This window comes from Bos grunniens, chromosome 8, assembly GCF_055505025.1.
Source record: "Bos grunniens cultivar Pamir isolate PY7600 chromosome 8, Bosgru_T2T1.0, whole genome shotgun sequence".
NCBI lineage: Eukaryota > Metazoa > Chordata > Mammalia > Artiodactyla > Bovidae > Bos > Bos grunniens.
The window spans coordinates 40,022,125-40,042,810 of NC_141172.1; the positions used below are offsets into that span (position 1 = coordinate 40,022,125).

Consider the following 20,686-nt stretch of genomic DNA (forward strand, 5'->3'; position numbering starts at 1 on the left):
GGGTAGTCGACATCACTTGTTATGGGGTGGCGCCCCTCTCCCTTTTTGACCTCCAGGGAGCCTCTCTGCGCATGTGAAGTTGGAGAGGTCTCCTTGACTTTGCAAATAAGGAATATGTGGTGTTTTGTCTCTTAAGCTGGCAGGACCTGGCCTCCTCCGTTATCCTGCTTTCATGGAGTTTCTGTCTACAGGGGAGAAACTGTTCAGCCTGGGGCCGTCTATCTCCTGCCTCAGTGTCATGTCTGGAAAATATACACACATATTCTGCAGCCCAAGTTTATATGGCAACTGACCTATATTTTCTTCTAATATCTTTGTGGTTTAATTTTTAACAAATCCTTAATTTGGGGGGGAGTGGGGGAGAAGTAACAGGTAAACATGTTATTTCTATTCCTTAAACGTTTATCCAGTTGCCTCAACACAATTATTGAATAAACCATCCTGTTCCCACTTACTTATGCTTTGTAGAGTTATAAAAGTAGTTCAGGTATTTAAAAATTTGCATTGTGTTCTATAAAAAGTGCTGATCTAAACATTTAGGAATCCTTCTGTGACTGTAGTAAAAATGCAGGATTAATGTTGGATCAAGTCTCTTAGTGTCTCTTATTAAAAAACAATCCTTTATAAAGTGAAGATGTGGGGCAAAATTATGATTTGACTTACATACAGAATCCCTTTTCCAGTAACGCTATTCAGACTGAGGTCTTAACATTAATTATTCTACCTGCAGGTGAAGTGGACCATCCAGATCTGCTGTCCTCATTCATGACATGCTCATTCACTAACCCTTTACAAAGGCTGTGCCCTCTGCTTGCAGTGTGACCTTTCTCCCTTCTTTCCTTTCTGCTTGGAAAGCTCTTATTTTCTTCCAGGGCTCCCACCCAGTGTAATGTCTCCTATGAGGAATCTCCTAGGCAAAATTAGTTGCTTGTTTCTCTCAGGGACCATAACATGTGAACAGACCTCTTCTCCTTGCACTGTGAGCTCTCTCAAGGCTGTGTCTGCAGTTTATCTTTGCATCTTTCCCTGGTGCCAATCAGTAGTGACTGGTTTACAGCAGATGCTCATAAATGTTAGCTGTGTGTGCACATATGAGTGAATCCCCAAGCCATGGCTTACAGACATCTGGTTCCACCACATCTGCTGCAGGGCAGAAACAAAACTGAATCTGTACACCGGCTCTTGACAGCAGAGTTGTTATTTTATACTCTTTCATTGGAAACTCTTGCTTTTTTGTTGTTATCGTCAGTGAGTCCGCATCAGAGCAATTATCCCTGACTGAGTAACTTCAATAGAATAGTCTGTAGTCTCTAGAAACCACAAGGAGAAAGCTGGAGATCGGAGAAGACTCTTCCCAGGAAGAAAGTAGATGGTACAATATTTAGTTTAGACCCTGTAGAGACATTCACAGTGAAGTTTAAATTTAAACCTGAGATGACCAACTTATTCAGGGAAGGTCGGAAGAATTAAGAAGTTTACATTCTTAATGGAGAAAAGAGAAAGTGAACTTTTCCTTGATCTTATATCATAACAGGAAAAACATTTCATTAACCAAAAGCTCCAAACCATTTGCAGGAGTTGGAAAAAAGAAAAAAAAGTTGACTGAAAGTACCAAGTGTTTGATTGACACTTTGATATACATAATGCTCTATTTCATTTTCTTTGTTTTTGTGTGGTTTAAAAGTGACCATGGCTTCTATAACTGTAATGATTCTGTTGTTTAATTCAATAAGTATGTACCAGTCATATTCTCTGTGCTGAGTGATATTCTGGAAACAATAGACATGTATTTGATAGGGAAATTTTGAGATTAAAAGAAGAACAAGACCCACTACTCCATTTTCTAGAATTCCATGTATCCATGGCTCTCTGGCACCTAGTCATTTTCCCACCTTGAAAAATTTCAGCTGAAGGATTACTCAGAGAAGCATTGCAAATAAATTTGAGGGAGCAGTAGGTTCCTAGGGAGTTGTTAGGGACATGGCATACTCTTTCATTAAAAGGCAGTATGAAATGTTACTTCCTTCTGATTTGAAAATATTGGCTGCAGAGGTGTTTAAAATTTCATTATGAAGTTGGTTTCAGTGTTTATTTGTTTTTTCTGCTGTGGTTATGTGTGGAGAGAAGAATGTGGAAAAAAGAGAGACTGGTTAAAAATATGTTTAAGCTGATTCAAAGGCTAGGAAGATGAGTTGAGTTTGTCCTCGAGCTTTGTTTTCAGCAGTAAATATGGCAAACACACCAGATGTGTCCAAACTGGAGTGATGCTGATGTGGTTCCTGTCAAGTTAAAGCTTGACAGTCCTTGCAATGTATCAGGTCCTCCGGGAGGATAAGAGAAAGGAGGACACGGAAGGTCTGACACGTGGCAGAATAGTTAAAATTGGGCTACAAATGGCAGAATAAGCTAAGTGCTGTAACAGAGTGCTGTTGAACCTCTGTTAGTAAAGTGAGGGAGATAACATATGCCAGTTTGGGGCAATCAGGAAAGGTGCCATGGAGGTGATGGTGTTTGATATGGACATTGGTAAATTAGGCAATGTTTACAGTGGCAGATTTGATTTTCTGTATCACTTTAGAAGTTCTGTTCTTCTAATTCACATCTCTGCTGTCACTGTAATCATAAGCTCTTCTTGCAGAGCAGCTGGTAATTAGTCTTGTTGGAGTATGGTATATGTTTAGGGAGTTGTGGATTGGCTGCGCGGAAGTAGGAAAGATTCCTGGGGATTTACAATTCCAGGCAGGAAGCTCCGTACTTTAGTATTCAGTGGGGAATCTTTGAAGGTTTGAGCAGAGCATTGCAGTGACTGCATATGTGCTTCATTAATTGTAACCTGGCAGCATGGAGTAGTGTGAACTCATTTTCAGTTACCAGGGCAGATAACAGTGAAGAGACTGTCACTGTTGTCCATTTAGAATGTAATGAAACCATAGAACAAGCAAGATCAAAGGACTCAGGCAGACAGTTCTCAGACACTGAAAGATAATTAATAAAAGGAAAAATTGATAATTGGACTTTATCAGAATTAAGCATTTGCTATGTGCAAAATCCTGTTAGGAAGAATAAAAGGCACACTACAAAATGGGAGAAAATATTTGCAAACCACATATCTGTTAAAGGACCGTATCCACAATATATGAAGAACTCAATAGTTAAACCCAAACCAATCCATTTTGCAAATGGGTGAAAGCTATGGTTTTTCCAGTAGTCATGTATGGATGTGAGAGTTGGACCATAATGAAGACTGAGCACCAAAGAATCAATTACTTTTGAATTGCAGTGCTAGGGAGGACTCTTGAGAGTCCTTTGGACAACAAGGAGATAAAGTTAGTCAGTTCTAAAGGAAATGAACCATGAGTATTCATTGGAAGGACTGATGCTGAAGCTCCAATACTTTGTCCACCTGATGTGAAGAGCCAATTCATTGGAAAAGATCCTGATGCTGGGAAAGATTGAGGGCAGGAGGAGAAGGGGGTGACAGAGAATGAGATGGTTAGATGGCATCACCAACTCAATGGGCATGAGTGTGAGCAAACTCAGGGAGATAGTGAAGGATAGAGAAGCCTGGCATGCAGCAGTTCATGGGGTCACAAAGAGTCGGACACAACTTAGCACCCGAACAACAACAGATGACATAAACAGACATTCACTGAAGAGAATATTCAGATGGTAAATAAGCACATGAAAAGATGGTCAGCATCATTAGCATCCAAGTCTCTTGTGTCTCCTGCCTTGACAGGTGGATTCTTTACTACTGAGCCATCTGGGAAGCCCTTATTAGATGTTAGTTCAGTTCAGTTCAGTTCAGTCCCTTAGTCGTGTCTGACTCTTTGCGACCCCATGAATTGCAGCACGCCAGGCCTCCCTGTCCATTACCAACTCCTGGAGTTCACCCAAACTCATATCCATCAAGTCGGTGATGCCATCAGCCATCTCATCCTCTGTCATCCCCTTCTCCTCCTGCCCCAATCCCTCCTAGCATTAGACATTCAGTTCAGTTCAGTTCAGTCGCTCAGTCCTGTCCGACTCTTTGCGACCCCATGAATCGCAACACGCCAGGCCTCCCTGTCCATCACCAACTCCTGGAGTTCACCCAGACTCATGTCCATCGAGTCAGTGATGCCATCCAGCCATCTCATTCTCTGGCATCCCACTCTCCTCCTGCCCCCAATCCCTCCCAGCATCAGAGTCTTTTCCAATGAGTCAACTCTTTGCATGAGGTGGCCAAAGTACTGGAGTTTCAGCTTTAGCATCATTGCTTCCAAGAAATCCCAGGGCTGATCTTCAGAATGGACTGGTTGGATCTCCTTGCAGTCCAAGGGACTCTCAAGAGTCTTCTCCAATGCCACAGTTCAAAAGCCTCAATTCTTCGGCGCTCAGCCTTCTTCACAGTCCAACTCTCACATCCATACATGACCATAGGAAAAACCATAGCCTTGACTAGACGAACCTTTGTTGGCAAAGTAATGTCTCTGCTTTTGAATGTGCTATCTAGATTGGTGATAACTTTCCAACCAAGGAGTAAGCATCTTTTAATTTCATGGCTGCAGTCACCATCTGCAGTGATTTTGGAGCCCAGAAAAATAAAGTCTGACACTATTTCCACTATTTACCCATTTATTTGCCATGAAGTGATGGGACCAGATGCCATGATCTTTGTTTTCTGAATGCTGAGCTTTAAGCCAACTTTTTCACTCCCCACTTTCACTTTCATCAAGAGGCTTTTTAGTTCCTCTTCAGTTTCTGCCATAAGGGTGGTGTCATCTGCATACTGAGGTTATTGATATTTCTCCCGGCAATCTTGATTCCAGCTTGTGCTTCTTCCAGTCCAGTGTTTCTCAGGATGTACTCTGCATAGAAGGTAAATAAGCAGGGTGACAATATACAGCCTTGACGTACTCCTTTTATTTGGAGCCAGTCTGTTGTTCCATGTCCAGTTCTAACTGCTGCTTCCTGACCTGCGTACAAATTTCTCAAGAGGCAGATCAGGTGGTCTGGTATTCCTGTCTCTTTCAGAATTTTCCACAGTTGATTGTGATCCACACAGTCAAAGGCTTTGGCATAGTCAGTAGAGCAGAAGTAGATGTTTTTCTGGAACTCTCTTGCTTTTTCCATGATCCAGCAGATGTTGGCAATTTGGTTTCTGGTTCCTCTGCCTTTTCTGAAACCAGCTTGAACAACTGGAAGTTCACGGTTCACATATTGCTGAAGCCTGGCTTGGAGAATTTTGAGCATTACTTTACTAGCGTGTGAGATGAGTGCAATTGTGCGGTAGTTCGAGCATTCTTTGGTATTGCCTTTCTTTGGGATTGGAAAGAAAACTGACCTTTTCCAGTCCTGTGGACACTGCTGAGTTTTCCAAATTTGCTGGCATATTGAGTGCAGCACTTTCACAGCATCATCTTTCAGGATTTGAAATAGCTCAAATGGAATTCCATCACCTCCACTAGATTTATTCGTAGTGATGCTTTCTAAGCCTCACTTGACTTCACATTCCAGGATGTCTGGCTCTAGGTCAGTGATCACACCATCGTGATTATCTGGGTCGTGAAGATCTTTTTTGTACAGTTCTTCTGTGTATTCTTGCCACCTCTTCTTAATATCATCTGCTTCTGTTAGGTCCATTCCATTTCTGTCCTTTATCGAGCCCATCTTTGCATGAAATGTTCCCTTGTTATCTCTAATTTTCTTGAAGAGATCTCTAGTCTTTCCCATTCTGTTGTTTTCCTCTATTTCTTTGCATTGATCGCTGAAGAAGGCTTTCTTATCTCTTCTTGCTATCCTTTGGAACTCTGCATTCAGATGCTTATATCTTTCCTTTTCTCCTTTGCTTTTTGCTTCTCTTCTTTTCACAGCTATTTGTAAAGCCTCCCCAGACAGCCATTTTGCTTTTTTGCATTTCTTTTCCATGGGGATGGTCTTGATCTCTGTCTCCTGTACAATGTCACGAACCTCCATCCATAGTTTATCAGGCACTCTATCTATCAGATCTAGGCCCTTAAATCTATTTCTCACTTCCACTGTATAATCATAAGGGATTTAGGTCATACCTGAATGGTCTAATGGATTTCCCTACTTTCTTCAATTTAAGTCCAAATTTGGCAATAAGAAGTTCATGATCTGAGCCACAGTCAGCTCCTGGTCTTGTTTTTGCTGAGTGTATACAGCTTCTCCATCTTTTGCTGCAAAGAATATAATCAGTCTGATTTTGGTGTTGACCATCTGGTGATGTCCATGTATAGAGTCTTCTCTTGTGTTGTTGGAAGAGGGTGTTTGCTATGACCGGTGCATTTTCTTGGCAAAACTCTATTAGTCTTTGCTCTGCTTCATTCTGTATTCATTAGACATTAGGAAAGTGCAAATTAAACCCACAATGAGATACTACTACACTATGAGTATGTGGAGAAACTGGATTATTTTTCCATTGTTGATATGAATGTTAAATATCACAATCACTATGGAAAAGAATTTGGTAGTTTCCTATAGAACTATATACGTAATTACTATCCTCCTGAAAGTTCAGGAAAATTATGTTTACATTAAAATGAACAACAGAAAAATATGGAGATCGAATTCCATGCAGACTTACTCTAAGAGAAAAAGGCAGACTAACATCTCTGCCAACAGTGAAAGCATACTATAGAAGTGTGTTCCAAAAATATGTAAGATTAATTTGCAGGACAAATTAACAATTAGGAACATTATACAGGACATGAAATAATAATATAAATTAGAATTAGAAAAGTTTAGAAATGAAAATGAAAAAATTCAAGGAGCAATCAGAAATAAAATAATTTAAAAATTACTGATTTTAGAAATGAAGACTGAAGAGAAGGGAAAAAATTATATCAAATAAAGAAGAAAAGATGGAAAGATTTTAAATATAAGAAGGAATAGAAAACAGATTAAAGAATTCAAAGGAAAATTGCAAGCATAATTAAAGAAGATCCAACATATGCATAAAAATCTCTGAAGAAGATATCAGAGCAAAGAAACAAATACAAAAATTACGGTTGAGAAAATTTTGCTGAGATAATTGAAAATACATACTGAAAGAGTAAACTTTATACCTGAAAATACTGACCTAGAATGGCCAGCATAAGGCAGTTTCTAGTAAAAATTACTGACCTTTAAAGAAAGAGAAAAACTCTAGAATTGAGCAACATTATTATAGTACCTGTTAAGGGAAAGAAAGTCTGATTGTCATTAGACTTTTTGACAGTAATGCTGCATGCTAGAAGAAAATGAAGTAACATTAAAGATATTCAGAGAAAAAAAATGTGAGATGAGAATTATATATCCAGAAAAGCTGACCCTCAAAAATATAAAAGACAATGATTGGCACACAAAAATCCAGGGAATACTGTTTCAGCAAGCCCTTCCTAAGATACCACTAGAGAATGATTTTGGACAACCAAAATGACTAGAGAGACATCAATATAGGACTGGTAGGGAGCACATGATAGTTATTAAATGAGAGCTAATAGGGAGACAGGGATCAAGACCATCCCCATGGAAAAGAAATGCAAAAAAGCAAAAGGCTGTCTGGGGAGGCCTTACAAATAGCTGTGAAAAGAAGAGAAGCAAAAAGCAAAGGAGAAAAGGAAAGATATAAGCATCTGAATGCAGAGTTCCAAAGGATAGCAGGAAGAGATAAGAAAGCCTTCCTCAGCGATCAATGCAAAGAAATAGAGGAAAACAACAGAATGGGAAAGACTAGAGATCTCTTCAAGAAAATTAGAGATATCAAGGGAACATTTCATGCAAAGATGGGCTCGATAAAGGACAGAAATGGAATGGACCTAACAGAAGCAGATGATATTAAGAAGAGGTGGCAAGAATACACAGAAGAACTGTATAAAAAAGATCTTCATGACCCAGATAATCACGATGGTGTGATCACTGACCTAGAGCCAGACATCCTGGAATGTGAAGTCAAGTGGGCCTTAGAAAGCATCACTATGAACAAAGCTAGTGGAGGTGATGGAATTCCATTTGAGCTATTTCAAATCCTGAAAGATGATGCTGTGAAAGTGCTGCACTCAATATGCCAGCAAATTTGGAAAACTCAGCAGTGTCCACAGGACTGGAAAAGGTCAGTTTTCTTTCCAATCCCAAAGAAAGGCAATGCCAAAGAATGCTCAAACTACCGCACAATTGCACTCATCTCACACGCTAGTAAAGTAATGCTCAAAATTCTCCAAGCCAGGCTTCAGCAATATATGAATTGTGAACTTCCAGTTGTTCAAGCTGGTTTTAGAAAAGGCAGAGGAACCAGAGATCAAATTGCCAACATCTGCTGGATCATGGAAAAAGCAAGAGAGTTCCAGAAAAACATCTATTTCTGTTTTATTGACTATGCCAAAGCCTTTGACTGTGTGGATCACAATAAACTGTGGAAAATTCTGAAAGAGATGGGAATACCAGGCCACCTGATCTGCCTCTTGAGAAATCTGTATGCAGGTCAGGAAGCAACAGTTAGAACTGGACATGGAACAACAGACTGGTTATCGCCCTGCTTACTTAACTTATATGCAGAGTACATCATAGGAAACGCTGGGCTGGAAGAAGCACAAGCTGGAATCAAGATTGCCGGGAGAAATATCAATAACCTCAGTATGCAGATGACACCACCCTTATGGCAGAAACTGAAGAGGAACTAAAAAGCCTCTTGATAAAGATGAAAGAGGAGAGTGAAAAAGCTGGCTTAAAACTCAACATTCAGAAAATGCAGATCATGGCATCTGGTCCCATCACTTCATGGGAAATAGATGGGGAAACAGTGGAAACACTGTCAGACTTAAACTTTTTGGGCTCCAAAATCACTGCAGATGGTGACTGCAGCCATGAAATTAAAAGACGCTTACTCCTTGAAGGAACACTTATGACCAACCTAGATAGCATATTGAAAAGCAGAGACATTACTTGGCCAACAAAGGTCCATCTAGTCAAGGCTGTGGTTTTTCCAGTGGTCATGTATGGATGTGAGAGTTGGACTGTGAAGAAAGCTGAGCACTGAAGAATTGATGCCTTTGAACTGTGGTGCTGGAGAAGACTCTTGTGAGTCCCTTGGACTGCAAGGAGATCCAACCAGTCCATTCTGAAGGAGATCAACCCTGGGATTTCTTTGGAAGGAATGATGCTAAAGCTGCAACTCCAGTACTTTGGCCACCTCATGCAAAGAGTTGACTCTTTGGAAAAGACTCTGATGCTGGGAGGGATTGGGGGCAGGAGGAGAAGGGAATGCCAGAGAATGAGATGGCTGGATGGCATCACTGACTCGATGGACATGAGTCTGAGTGAACTCCAGGAGTTGGTGATGGATATGAGCCCTGGCTTGCTGCAGTTCATGGGGTCGCAAAGTGTCGGACACGACTGAGCAACTGAACTGAACTGAATAGGGAATAATATATTGTATAAGGACTGTATGATTTGACAGTGTAGACTTAGCATATTAAAAAAACAAAATGTAGAGGGAGGGAAGCACATTTACAAATCCAAACCAAAATTAAACCAAGGCAACAATAAATCAATTAGAAACCTATTTTAGTAATCATAGTTGGTGCTGATAGTATTCATATTGTTAGTCTGAAACTGATGTCTTAAAAGCCCCTTTTCTTTGTCTTCTGTCTCTCACATATGGCAGTTTCCCCAGTTCTTAACTCTAAAACTATCTCTAAATCCCTTTATTCCTTCTTCTGATTTTTCTGCTCTCTTCACTTCTTTTCTATCAACCGTTAGCCTGTTTTTAACCTGAATCAATCAATCCATTTTCAGTTTTTCTTCACTCTCATTACTCCAGCAAGCAAAAGCTGAAAATCTAATCTTTCAAATGGAAAATTCACCTTACCAGGTAGAAGAGAGGAAGAAACCATGACTATCTCACTTATTACTATTGTGTTGTATTCCCTAGGAAATTGTTTTATTCAGCATTGATGCCTAATTTTATTTATTTAAATTTAAATTTATTTATTTAATTGGAGGCTAATTACTTTACAATATTGTATTGATTTTGCCATACATCAGCATGAATCCACCACGGGTGTACATGTGTTCCCCATCCTGAACCCCCCTCCCACCTCCCTCCCTGTACCATCCCTCCAGGTCATCCCAGTGCACCAGCCCCAAGCATCCTGTATCCTGCATTGAACCTGGACTGGAAATTCATTTCTTATATGATATTATACATATTTCAGTGCCATTCCCCCAAATCATCCCACCCTCTCCCTCTCCCACAGAGTCCAAAAGACTGTTTATACATCTATGTCTCTTTTGCTGTCTCACATACAGGGTTATCATTATCATCTTTCTAAATTCCATATATATGCGTTAGTATACTGTATTGGTGTTTTCTTTCTGGCTTACTTCACTCTGTATAATAGGCTCCAGTTTCATCCACCTCATTAGAACTGATTCAAATGCATTCTTTTTAATGGCTGAGTAGTACTCCATTGTGTATATGTACCACAGCTTTCTTTTGCTGATGGACATCTAGGTTGCTTCCATGTCCTGGCTATTATAAACAGTGCTGTGATGAACATTGGGGTACACATGTCTCTTTCAATTCTGGTTTCCTTGGTGTGTATGCTCAGCAGTGGGATTGCTGGGTCATACAGCAGTTCTATTTCCAGTTTTTAAAGGAATCTCCACACTGTTCTCCATAGTGGCTGTACGAGTTTGCATTCCCAGCAGCAGTGTAAGAGGGTTCCCTTTTCTCCACACCCTCTCCAGCATTTATTGCTTATAGACTTTTGGATAGCAGCCATTCTGACTGGCGTGAAATGGTACCTCATTGTGGTTTTGATTTGCATTTCTCTGATAATGAGTGATGTTGAGCATCTTTTCATGTGTTAACCATCTGTATGTCTTCTTTGGAGAAATGTCTATTTAGTTCTTTGGCCCATTTTTTGATTAGGTCGTTTATTTTTCTGGAATTGAGTTGCAGGAGTTGCTTGTATATTTTTGAGATTAGTTGTTTGTCTGTTGCTTCATTTGCTATTATTTTCTCCCATTCTGAAGGCTGTCTTTTCACCTTGCTTATAGTTTCCTTTGTTGTGCAGAACCTTTTAAGTTTAATTAGTTCCTATTTGTTTATTTTTGCTTTTATTTCCAATAATCAATGTAGTACACCATGTTAACAAATTGAAAAATAAAAACCGTATGATTATCTCAATAGATGCAGAGAAAGCCTCTGACAAAATTCAGTATCTGTTTATGATAAAAATTCTCCAGAAAGCAGGAATAAAAGGCACAAACCTCAACATAATAAAAGCTATATATGACAAACCCATAGCAAACATCCTCAATGGTGAAAAATTGAAAGCATTTCCCCTAAAGTCAGGAACAAGACAAGGGTGCCCACGTTCACCACTACTATTCAACATAGTTTTGGAAGTTTTGGCCACAGCAATCTGAGCAGAAAAAGGAATCCACATTGGAAAAGAAGAAGTAAAACTCACTGTTTGCAGATGACATGATTCTCTACATAGAAAACCCTTAAGACTCCACCAGAAAATTACTAGAGCTAATGAATGAATATAGGAAAGTTGCAGGATATAAAATCAACACACATAAATCCCTTGCATTCCTATACACTAATAATGAGAAAATAGAGAAATTAAGGAAACAATTCCATTCACCATTGCAGTGAAAAGAATAAAATAGGAATATATTACCTAAAGAAACTAAAGACTTATATATAGAAAACTATAAAACACTGGTGAAAGAAATCAAAGAGAACACTAATAGATGGAGAAATATACCATGTTCATGGATCGGAAGAATCAATATAGTGAAAATGAGTATACTACCCAAAGCAATTTATAGATTCAATGCAATCCCTATCAAGCTACCAACAGTATTCTTCACAGACCTAGAACAAATAATTTCAAAATTTGTATGGAAATACAAAAAATCTCAAAGATCCAAAGCAATCTTGAGAAAGAAGAATGGAACTGGAGGAATCAACCTGCCTGACTTCAGGCTCTACTACAAAGGCACAGTCATCAAGACAGTATGGTACTGGCACAAAGACAGAAATATAGATCAATGGAATAAAATAGAAAGCCCAGAGATAAACCCATGCACCTATGGACACCTTATCTTTGACAAAGGAGGCAAGAATATACAATGGATAAAAGACAATCTCTTTAACAAGTGGTGCTGGGAAAACTGGTCAACCACTTGTAAAAGAATGAAACTAGAACACTTTCTAACACCATACACAAAAATAAACTCAAAATGGATTAAAGATATAAACATAAGACCAGAAACTATAAAACTCCTAGAGGAGAACATAGGCAAAACACTCTCCGATATAAATCGCAGCAGGATCCTCTATGACCCACCTCCCAGAATATTGGAAATAAAAGCAAAAAAAACAAATGATGCCCAATTTTAATATTAGATTTTTTAGAGTCTATAATCCTGTCCTTTTTTCCTTACACTATTTTTCCATAGTTAAATTTGTTAAAAAATAACTACATAGTTGTCTATATACTTTATTCCATATATGCAAGTGCTGCCTATACAGTCTTTTATTTTTTAGTTATTTGTTTCCAGGAAACATTCCTTAGATGGACAAACTTCCTAGTTCTTGATAGGGTTACTTAGCAAAGAATTGACATAATGCCGTATTATTAGGTCATGAGTACTCTTCAGTCTGGGAATTTATGTATAAAAATACATCTTAGAATATCTGTTCTAGACCATGTCAGATACCTAATATTCTTGATCAACTAGTGTTTTAGCTTTCTTGTAGAGACAGCTTTTGCATTTGTATAAGCTGAAAGGTTATGGCTGCAATACAGGAGACCCTGGTTTGATTCCTGCGTCGGGAAGATCTGCTCGAGAAGGGATAGGCTACCCACCCCAGTATTCTTGGGCTTCCCTTGTGGCTCAGCTGGTAAAGAATCCACCTGCAATTAGGGAGATCTGGGTTCTATCCCTGGGTTGGGAAAGTCCCCTGGAGAAGGGAAAGGCTACCCACTCCAGTATTCTGGCCTGGAGAATTCCATGGACTATATAGTCCATGAGGTCGCAGAGTCAGACACGACTAAGCGACTTTCACTTTCACAAGCTGAAAGGATTGGAGGTATATATGTGGAAAGGTAGAGAAATATTGGTTAAGAGAGGCAAAGACAATTCTCTTGATGTTTCCCGGTGGCACTTTCCCTGTTTACTTGTATGCACTTGTAAAATGGCTGGATCCTGAATTTCTTTCTGAACCTTTGCAGTTTTTGTCAGATAAGGCTAAGGTGGAGAATAGAGGATTCTCCACCTGGAGAGGATTCTCCATCTGGATTCATTGTCTCTGTGGATTTCTTCTGAGAGTCCTCTGGTAGAACAAGTGGCCTTCCTCAAGGAGGAAACAAGGCTCCGGGCTTTGCTAAAGTCAGCTAAAGTTTGTGCACATGAACTTACTCCGCTTATTACTCTGCTGCTACCAAGAGATCAGGCATTGCCCTTTGAAGAAGTAGCAAAGAGGGTCGCTGATGAAAGCAAAGTTCAAAAGCCGAATGATAGTGAATACACAGAAGTAGCCAGCCTTCCATGCCACTGAAAAGGTGAAATGCAGTGTTTGTAAAGGGAGTCAGAGTGCTCTGCAAGTGTAGTTATTTTTACTAGTAATAACAGCTCGATAGAAAGATAGATGTCCTGTTCAGGATAGACTGGAAATGATTTCCCTCACCACCCTTACTTTTCACTGATAGAATTTTTCCCAGTCTTAGATTTGTATGTATTCCTCAACAATATTTACGTATTTCTTCATTTTTCTAATATAGATTTTAAAAGACACAATTCTCTATTAATATACTCTTCCCTAAAATAGCTGCATTTTAATCTCCATCATATTAATTGGCAGAAATAATTTAGAATGTTTGTTTTCTGTATAACATAGTCAGAGGGCAGGAAAGGAAATAAACACAAGAAGATATAAGATTAGCAAATAAAAACATGATAAAACATTCATTTCCATGAATTATGTTTAAAATGAGAATTAAAATGATTATATTGAGTGCAGGAATTCTTAAATTCTTATGTTGAATGAATGAGGTACCAATTAATATCTATCTAATAAATGAACAAACAAATGGAATGGTAATCCTCCCCAAGAATGAGCATGTGGTAATTACACTAGTAGTTACATGCCAACTGCATTAGCAGTGGTAGTGTGCACTTTGTTTGATTGTTTTTTACCAATTGAAAATAGCTTTCTTGGTTTTTTGTTTTTTTTTAATAAAAAGTACAGCTCACACAGAAAATTCAAGTAAGGGAGAACTTAATCAGGGGAAAAGTAAAAATGTTCCCACATCTCTCTATTCAGAGGAAACCACTGATGATGCATGCCTGTATGTCTTTGGTGTATGTCTTTTAGGACAGCTTTCTCCAAAGACAAACTTAAGGTTAAGTTGTTACAATAATATTATACATGCTGTTCTGCAATCTTAACATGAAGGTACCTTGTTTGATTTAACCAACCATGTAAGTGACAGGCTCTTAGCTTCTTTACGTTGCATACCTGTAACAAACAGCTCTAAAATGAACTTCTTGAATATACGTTTATCCACACTTGAGAAAGTCATGCTGGAAGAAATTATATTATGAGTAAAATATCTGACAAAGAGTATATAGGTTTTAAATTTTGAAACATATGGGCAGGCTGTACTTCAGGAGCATAGAAATTTATATTCTTAAATTGCTGCCATCCACTGTTTTCTCATACCCTTGCCAATATTTGATATTGTCAGTTGATATTTTTAAAAACTTAACAGAGAGACATAAAAAGTTTGATCTTATTGTTTTATCATATATTTCAATTTTATTATTTCTGAGGTCCTTTTTTTTTTTCACTTTTTTTAGCAACAGCATTTTTCTAGTTACCAGTTGTTTATTAATCCTTCTTACTGAATTTTCAGTAGGTCACTTTTTTTTTTTTTTTTTGCAGCTAATTGTAGATTTGAGTATTAAGTCTTTGTTACATTTTTGAAAGTATTTTCCTTATTTATCATTGCTTTTTAATTTGGTTTCAAGTATTAACAATTTTTTGCCATTTGTAGGTTTTAAAAATTTTTAATTATCAGTGTTTTCTGAATTCTGTTGCATACTTAAAAAGACATTCTCCATCTATATTTAAACAGAATAGGAAGAGGATGAAGAAAAGAGGTTATATAGATAGACATTTTATAATTTATAAAGGTAGGAAAACAAGCTACTCAATTTATATTCTAATCAAATTACAATGAAGCAAACAAACAATAATAAAAAATGTCTGCACCTATTTGGCTAAGGACTAAGTTAAGTGAAGTCGCTCACTCGTGTCCAACTCTTTGTGACCCCACGGACTGTAGCCTACCAGGCTCCTCTGTCCATGGAATTTTCCAGGCAATACTACTGGAGTGGATCGCCATTTCCTTCTCCAGTGGATCTTCCCGACCCAGGAATCAAACCTGGGTCTCCAGCATTGTAGTCAGACACTTTACTGTCTGAGCCACCCAGGAAGTACTAATCAGATAAAAGTTAAAGCTTTTTACCCATTCTATGGTGGTGTGCTATCAGTACATGGAGAAATACTTTCACTGATTCAACAAATATTAAGTACCAGGTACTGGGCTAGGTTTTGATTCAGAGAGAAAAAGATATTGATTACAAAAATAAAGTAAAATTGCCCCTGCCCACGAAGAGTTCACAGACTATAATAGTCATGTAGGGACAAGGGACTGTGGAACCCTTGGCTCCTCATTCCTTCTTCCTTCTCTGTTATTCTGCTTCTAAACCATCAAAGAAATAATTGGTAAATTCAAGAAATCCTGCTTTCTTGAAGGAGTTTGATTAAAAAAAAAAAAAAGAAAACATTGCTTAAAAGACTCCAAACTGTTCTTGTGTATCTACATTCACGGCAGTCTCTCTGCAGGGAGACACTTAGGCCTTTGAGACACTCCCTGTGTCATAACATCTAAACCTGTAGTCATGTTTTATGGCAGGAAAATGTTTTCAAAACATCTGTACTATTTAATCAGCCAAGATGCTTTGTGAAAAATATTTGTGAATGCCTCCATTAGGAGGTGCTCACTTAATTGAAATAGTGCATGAAAGTATTTAAAATATTTTGTCATTTTAACTCTGTGTGTTTTGAATGTGCACATGCTCATGTGTAGAATTTTATATATAATTATGTTTTTCAGTTAACACGATTATTTAATTTTGTTAAGGAGAATGGAAACCATTAAGAATAGAAACTAAGGTCTACTTTATAATGAGAGAAATAATAGTCCTTTTTTGTTTTAATAGGATTTTAGAAATTAGTTACCTTTGTTATTCAGTCTTCGCAAAAAAAAGCCTGTGAAATAAGAATCACTCTTTTTATTTTACATAATGAAGAAATGTGGTGATTGGGTAATTGAAGTTTCCAGGTTAGTAAATATCAAAGATGAAAATAGAACTGCAAGTTTCGTTGCTGTTTCTACCTAGGCCTGTCTACCCAGTAAGGAAAAAAGTTGAGAGCTAGTTCCCAATTATCTGTGGGTGAATCTAATGAGACTATAGCCCCTTATCACAGGTTCTGCTTGTAGAAACAAATCTCCCTTTTTAATAGTGCTTGCACATTGCAGTAGGAAGAACATGCTTAGGAGTAAAATAACTGGGTTTGAATTCTAATTCTGCCACTTATTGGCTGTGCGTATTTGGACCTAAACTCTTTTCCTGGTATTCAACTAACATTGCCAGTGATAATACATACAGTGCAGATTTGTTGTGCAATCTCTGGCATGTAGTCGGTGCTCCAGAATCACCTAGAAAACCATTACCTGATCTCTCCTGGAATGGTGTCAAGAGATACAAAATGTTTGGGGGAATAAAGAGTTGTAGGGGATGGAATGATGTACACAGTGGCAAGAGATAAGAGTCAGTTTTAAGCCCTGTATTAGCCTGTATGAGAAGAATTATTTTTTGGCCATGGTTGCATTCCTGCTCATGTTCACATATGTCTACATATGCATTATATTATATTAAGATAGAAATGGGGAGCCTTGAAAACAGAAATGTAGGATTGGCTGAATCTTTTTTACAGAGCTCAAAATGAATTTCATAATCCTTTTTTTCCCCCTTCCTTTTATAGCTGATGGCCTCTGTCCTCAGATGCTCACTCAGCGGGGACACTGAATGTTGCTATGTGGGGAAGGAGTCCATCTTGATTACTCTGGGCTACCACAGTGCTTTGCTGAAGTTTGCATCTCATGCTGGTAAGTTTTGTGCCTGTCCCAACTCCCTGACTTCAGTTCAGTTCAGTTACTCAGTTGTGTCTGACTCTTTGCAACCCCATGGACTGTAGCACACCAGGCCTCCCTGTCCATCACCAACTCCCAGAGTTTACTTGAACTCATGTCCATTGAGTTGATGATGCCATCCAACCATCTCCTCCTCCGTCATCCCCTTCTCCTCCCACCTTCAATCTTTCCCAGCATCAGGGTCTTTTCTAGTGAGTCAGTTCTGTGGTACATATACACAATGGAATATTACTCAGCCATTAAAAAGAATGCATTTGAATCAGTTCTAATGAGGTGGGTGAAACTGGAGCCTATTATATGAGTGAAGTAAGTCAGAAAAAAAAACACCAATACAGTATACTAACACATATATATGGAATTTAGAAAGATGGTAATGATGATCCTATATGTGAGACAGCAAAAGAGACACAGATGTATAGAATAGTCTTTTGGACCTTGTGGGAGAAGGGGAGGGTGGGATGATTTGAGAGAATAGCATTGAAACATGTGTATTACCATATATGAAATAGATCACCAGTCCAGGTTCAATGCATGAGACAGGGTGCTCAGGGCTGGTATACTGGGATGACCCTGAGGGATGGGATGGGGAGGGAGGTGGGGGGAGGGGTTCAGGATGGGGAACACATGTGCACCCATGGTGGATTCATGTCAGTGAATGGCAAAACCCAAAAATATTGTAAAGTAATTAGCCTCCAATTAAAATAAATTAATTTAAAAAATAAATGTTCTGTAGAATTTACCTGGGAAGCTATTGTTTGTTGAGAGTTTTTAAATGACTGATTCAGTTTCATTACTGGTAATCAGTCTGTTCATATTTTCTATTTCTTCCTGATTCAGTCTTAGCAAATTGTACATTTCTAGGAATTTATCCATTTCTTGCAGTTGTTCACTTTGCTGAGGTATAATTGTTTGACAGTCCGCAGTTCTGATTGGGTTATAGTTGAATCAATTTTCATAAAAATAAGAAATTCCTATTTTTGATCATGAAAATCAGGATGTGGCTTACCTCGGCATGTGAATGTTTCATAATTTCTTGGTACTTTATGAATTTCAGTAATTGAAGGCTTTAATAAATGGAATTTTTCTGAGTCATGTGATCAGACATAACCAAGTTAAAAGCAAACTATGATTTTGGCTCTCTCTCTTTTTTTTTTTTTTGCTAACTGCCACGTAACGATAGCCCAGCACAGACTCATGGTAGCAGGAGAAATTGACGTCAGAAGCATTCCACATGATGGAAGCTGAGTCTCCTAGCCTTCAAATCTCTCTTCAGCGGAAGACGTTCAACTCACTCAAAGCACAGTCCTTTCTGGTGGGCAGTCAGGCTTCGATTTTGGCTTTCTATACTATAAACATTTAACATATTATCTCATCTCATATACCATTCACTTAAGGGAGAATTTAATCAGATCATCTTACTGATGAGGAAACTGAGATTCAGAGAAAATTGGTCACTTGCTCAAGGTAATATGACAATAATTAACTGACCAAGAATTTGAATCTAGAGTTACCTACTCCAGAGCTCATGTACTCTTCCCACACCACAATGCATCCTTCTGTAATGACACACAGTTTTAAGAAAGAAAGAAACCAGTGAAAGAATAAGGTGCAATTGCACAATTGAATGGAAAAACCTCTCCTTTAATGTGTTCACACTTAGAGCACTTAATGCCTGAGGTTATCCATGCTTCAGGAATTCCCTGATGGTCTAGTGGTTAAGACTGCATGCTTGCACTGCCAGGGGTCTGGGGGTTCCATTCCCGGTTAGGAAACTAAGATCCTGCATGCCCCTGAGACACAGCCAGGGGAAAAAAAAAAAAGATATCCATGTTTCAAGCTTATTGTACTGTTCAGAGTTGATACCAAAATATGAGCAGGCCTGGAAACTTCAGGTTTTAGGTACTCTTGAAGTTGAAGCTGCCTTCATTTTCTGGATGAAACTTTTCTTTGAATCTTTACATTGCAGTGAAATGGAAATTTTGAGATGCCAATAGACAAAGTGTAAATAATTGGGGATGTATTTTATTCCTATTGCATCCAGTGACCAAGCAGTTTCCATGTACTACTCCCATACAACTTCCACCTCTCTACCTGAATGAGATAATCAAAATAGCCTGGAAAGTTATAAGACCCAGAACCAACGTGGCTCACTGAGTGTTGGGGGCCTTGATCCTACACTAAGGTTCCTGCTGTCATTCTGTTGACTTACCTGACTAGGAAAGATAGTATACAGACCTTTTCTATTACCTTTCTTGAGACAGAAAATTTGGGTTCAATAATTTAAAATACTGAGGTACTTTTAAAACTGTTTATACCAGTGGGGGGAAAAAAAGGCAAGAGAGTAAGTTCCTAAATAAGGAGCCCTTTAGGTGGGACGAATTCTGTATCATGAATTCTTAGTTGGTTCAGTGTATATTCTATGTTTTAGGAATGAGCGTAAAGACCTGGTCTCACCATGCTTTAGAGCGCTGGCTATAACTTATTAGTCTCATTTAGTATTAGTAGGAAGGGAAAATAATTGTTAACAGGAATTTCTGTTTTGAGAATTTTGCCAGGGATGCCTTATAATAGCTTCCTCTTCTGGAGTTCGTGTTTCTTGATCTCTGCTGAAAGTGAATACCAGCACCAAAAGGACTGCAAATGCAGATGTTTGCAAATTGGTGGTCATCCATGGTTTAATTTAATAGTAGTTTTCAGACTCAATGAATGTCCTTGGGGAGTTGGTTGCCTGTCTGATTTTCCTGGCCCTGGAAACTGAACAAGCCAAGCAGCTGATCCCTCATTCTGGATCTGTCAGGGCAGGTTGCAATGCAGACCCGAGTCCACAGCTGCAGGAAGGTAGTGGCAAGTGAGGAAAAAGCTGGCTGTGCCTCAGAGGTCCCAGGTGGCCCAGATCCCAGGTGGCAGTGGGATATTGATTGTCATTTGTCAGCCTGGGTGTTGACAGAAGGCTGTCTACTGGTGTCACTGCCCATCAGATACAATTGCTGAATTTTTGAGATGTGCTGTGCTTTTCTGGAGTAAGAGGATGTGGCATTTGAAATGTGAGAGTTCTATTTTATATTTAGAAGTAAGTGAGCAGCTGCCAATTATCTGTAACTTGGGTAAGAAAGAAAATCCAACTGTACTGGGGATTGCCCTGTCTTGATAATTAGGTGGAACTACTAAGAAAGAAATGAGCCAATATTCAAATGTCTGTGTGAGGAATAGTTCTTCTTTCCCTTCTTTCCTTCTTCAGAATTGTGACTCAGTGATCTCCAGGCCTGATTCGGTTACATGTTAAATAATCTCCAGTAATCTGAAAGACTACTGTGAAATCCAGTGCGCTTAAATTCATTTTATTTTAGAAGCAGTTCAGTTAAGTTGCTTAGTCGTGTCCGACTCTTTGCGACCCCATGGAT

The 20,686-nt window shown here is 38.7% G+C and overlaps 1 protein-coding gene across 45 annotated transcripts in view; it reads left to right on the forward strand.

Moving 5' to 3' along the window:
- LOC147366950 (histone-arginine methyltransferase CARM1-like) overlaps positions 1-20,686 on the forward strand; it is a 297,005-nt gene that overhangs the window by 106,478 nt on the left and 169,841 nt on the right. For 23 of the 45 annotated variants that reach the window (XR_015169611.1, XR_015169615.1, XR_015169616.1 and 20 more), the window contains exons 2-3: positions 17,117-17,240; positions 18,466-18,597. Coding sequence is in view for 18 of the 45 variants with exons in the window: in XM_086415313.1 (XP_086271439.1) it covers positions 18,517-18,597 (81 nt within the window). In the remaining 27 variants the exon portion in view is untranslated. Of the gene's footprint in view, positions 1-17,116; positions 17,241-18,465; positions 18,598-20,686 lie in introns of those variants that run through there. The other 22 variants (XR_015169620.1, XR_015169621.1, XR_015169623.1 and 19 more) reach the window with 2 other exon arrangements.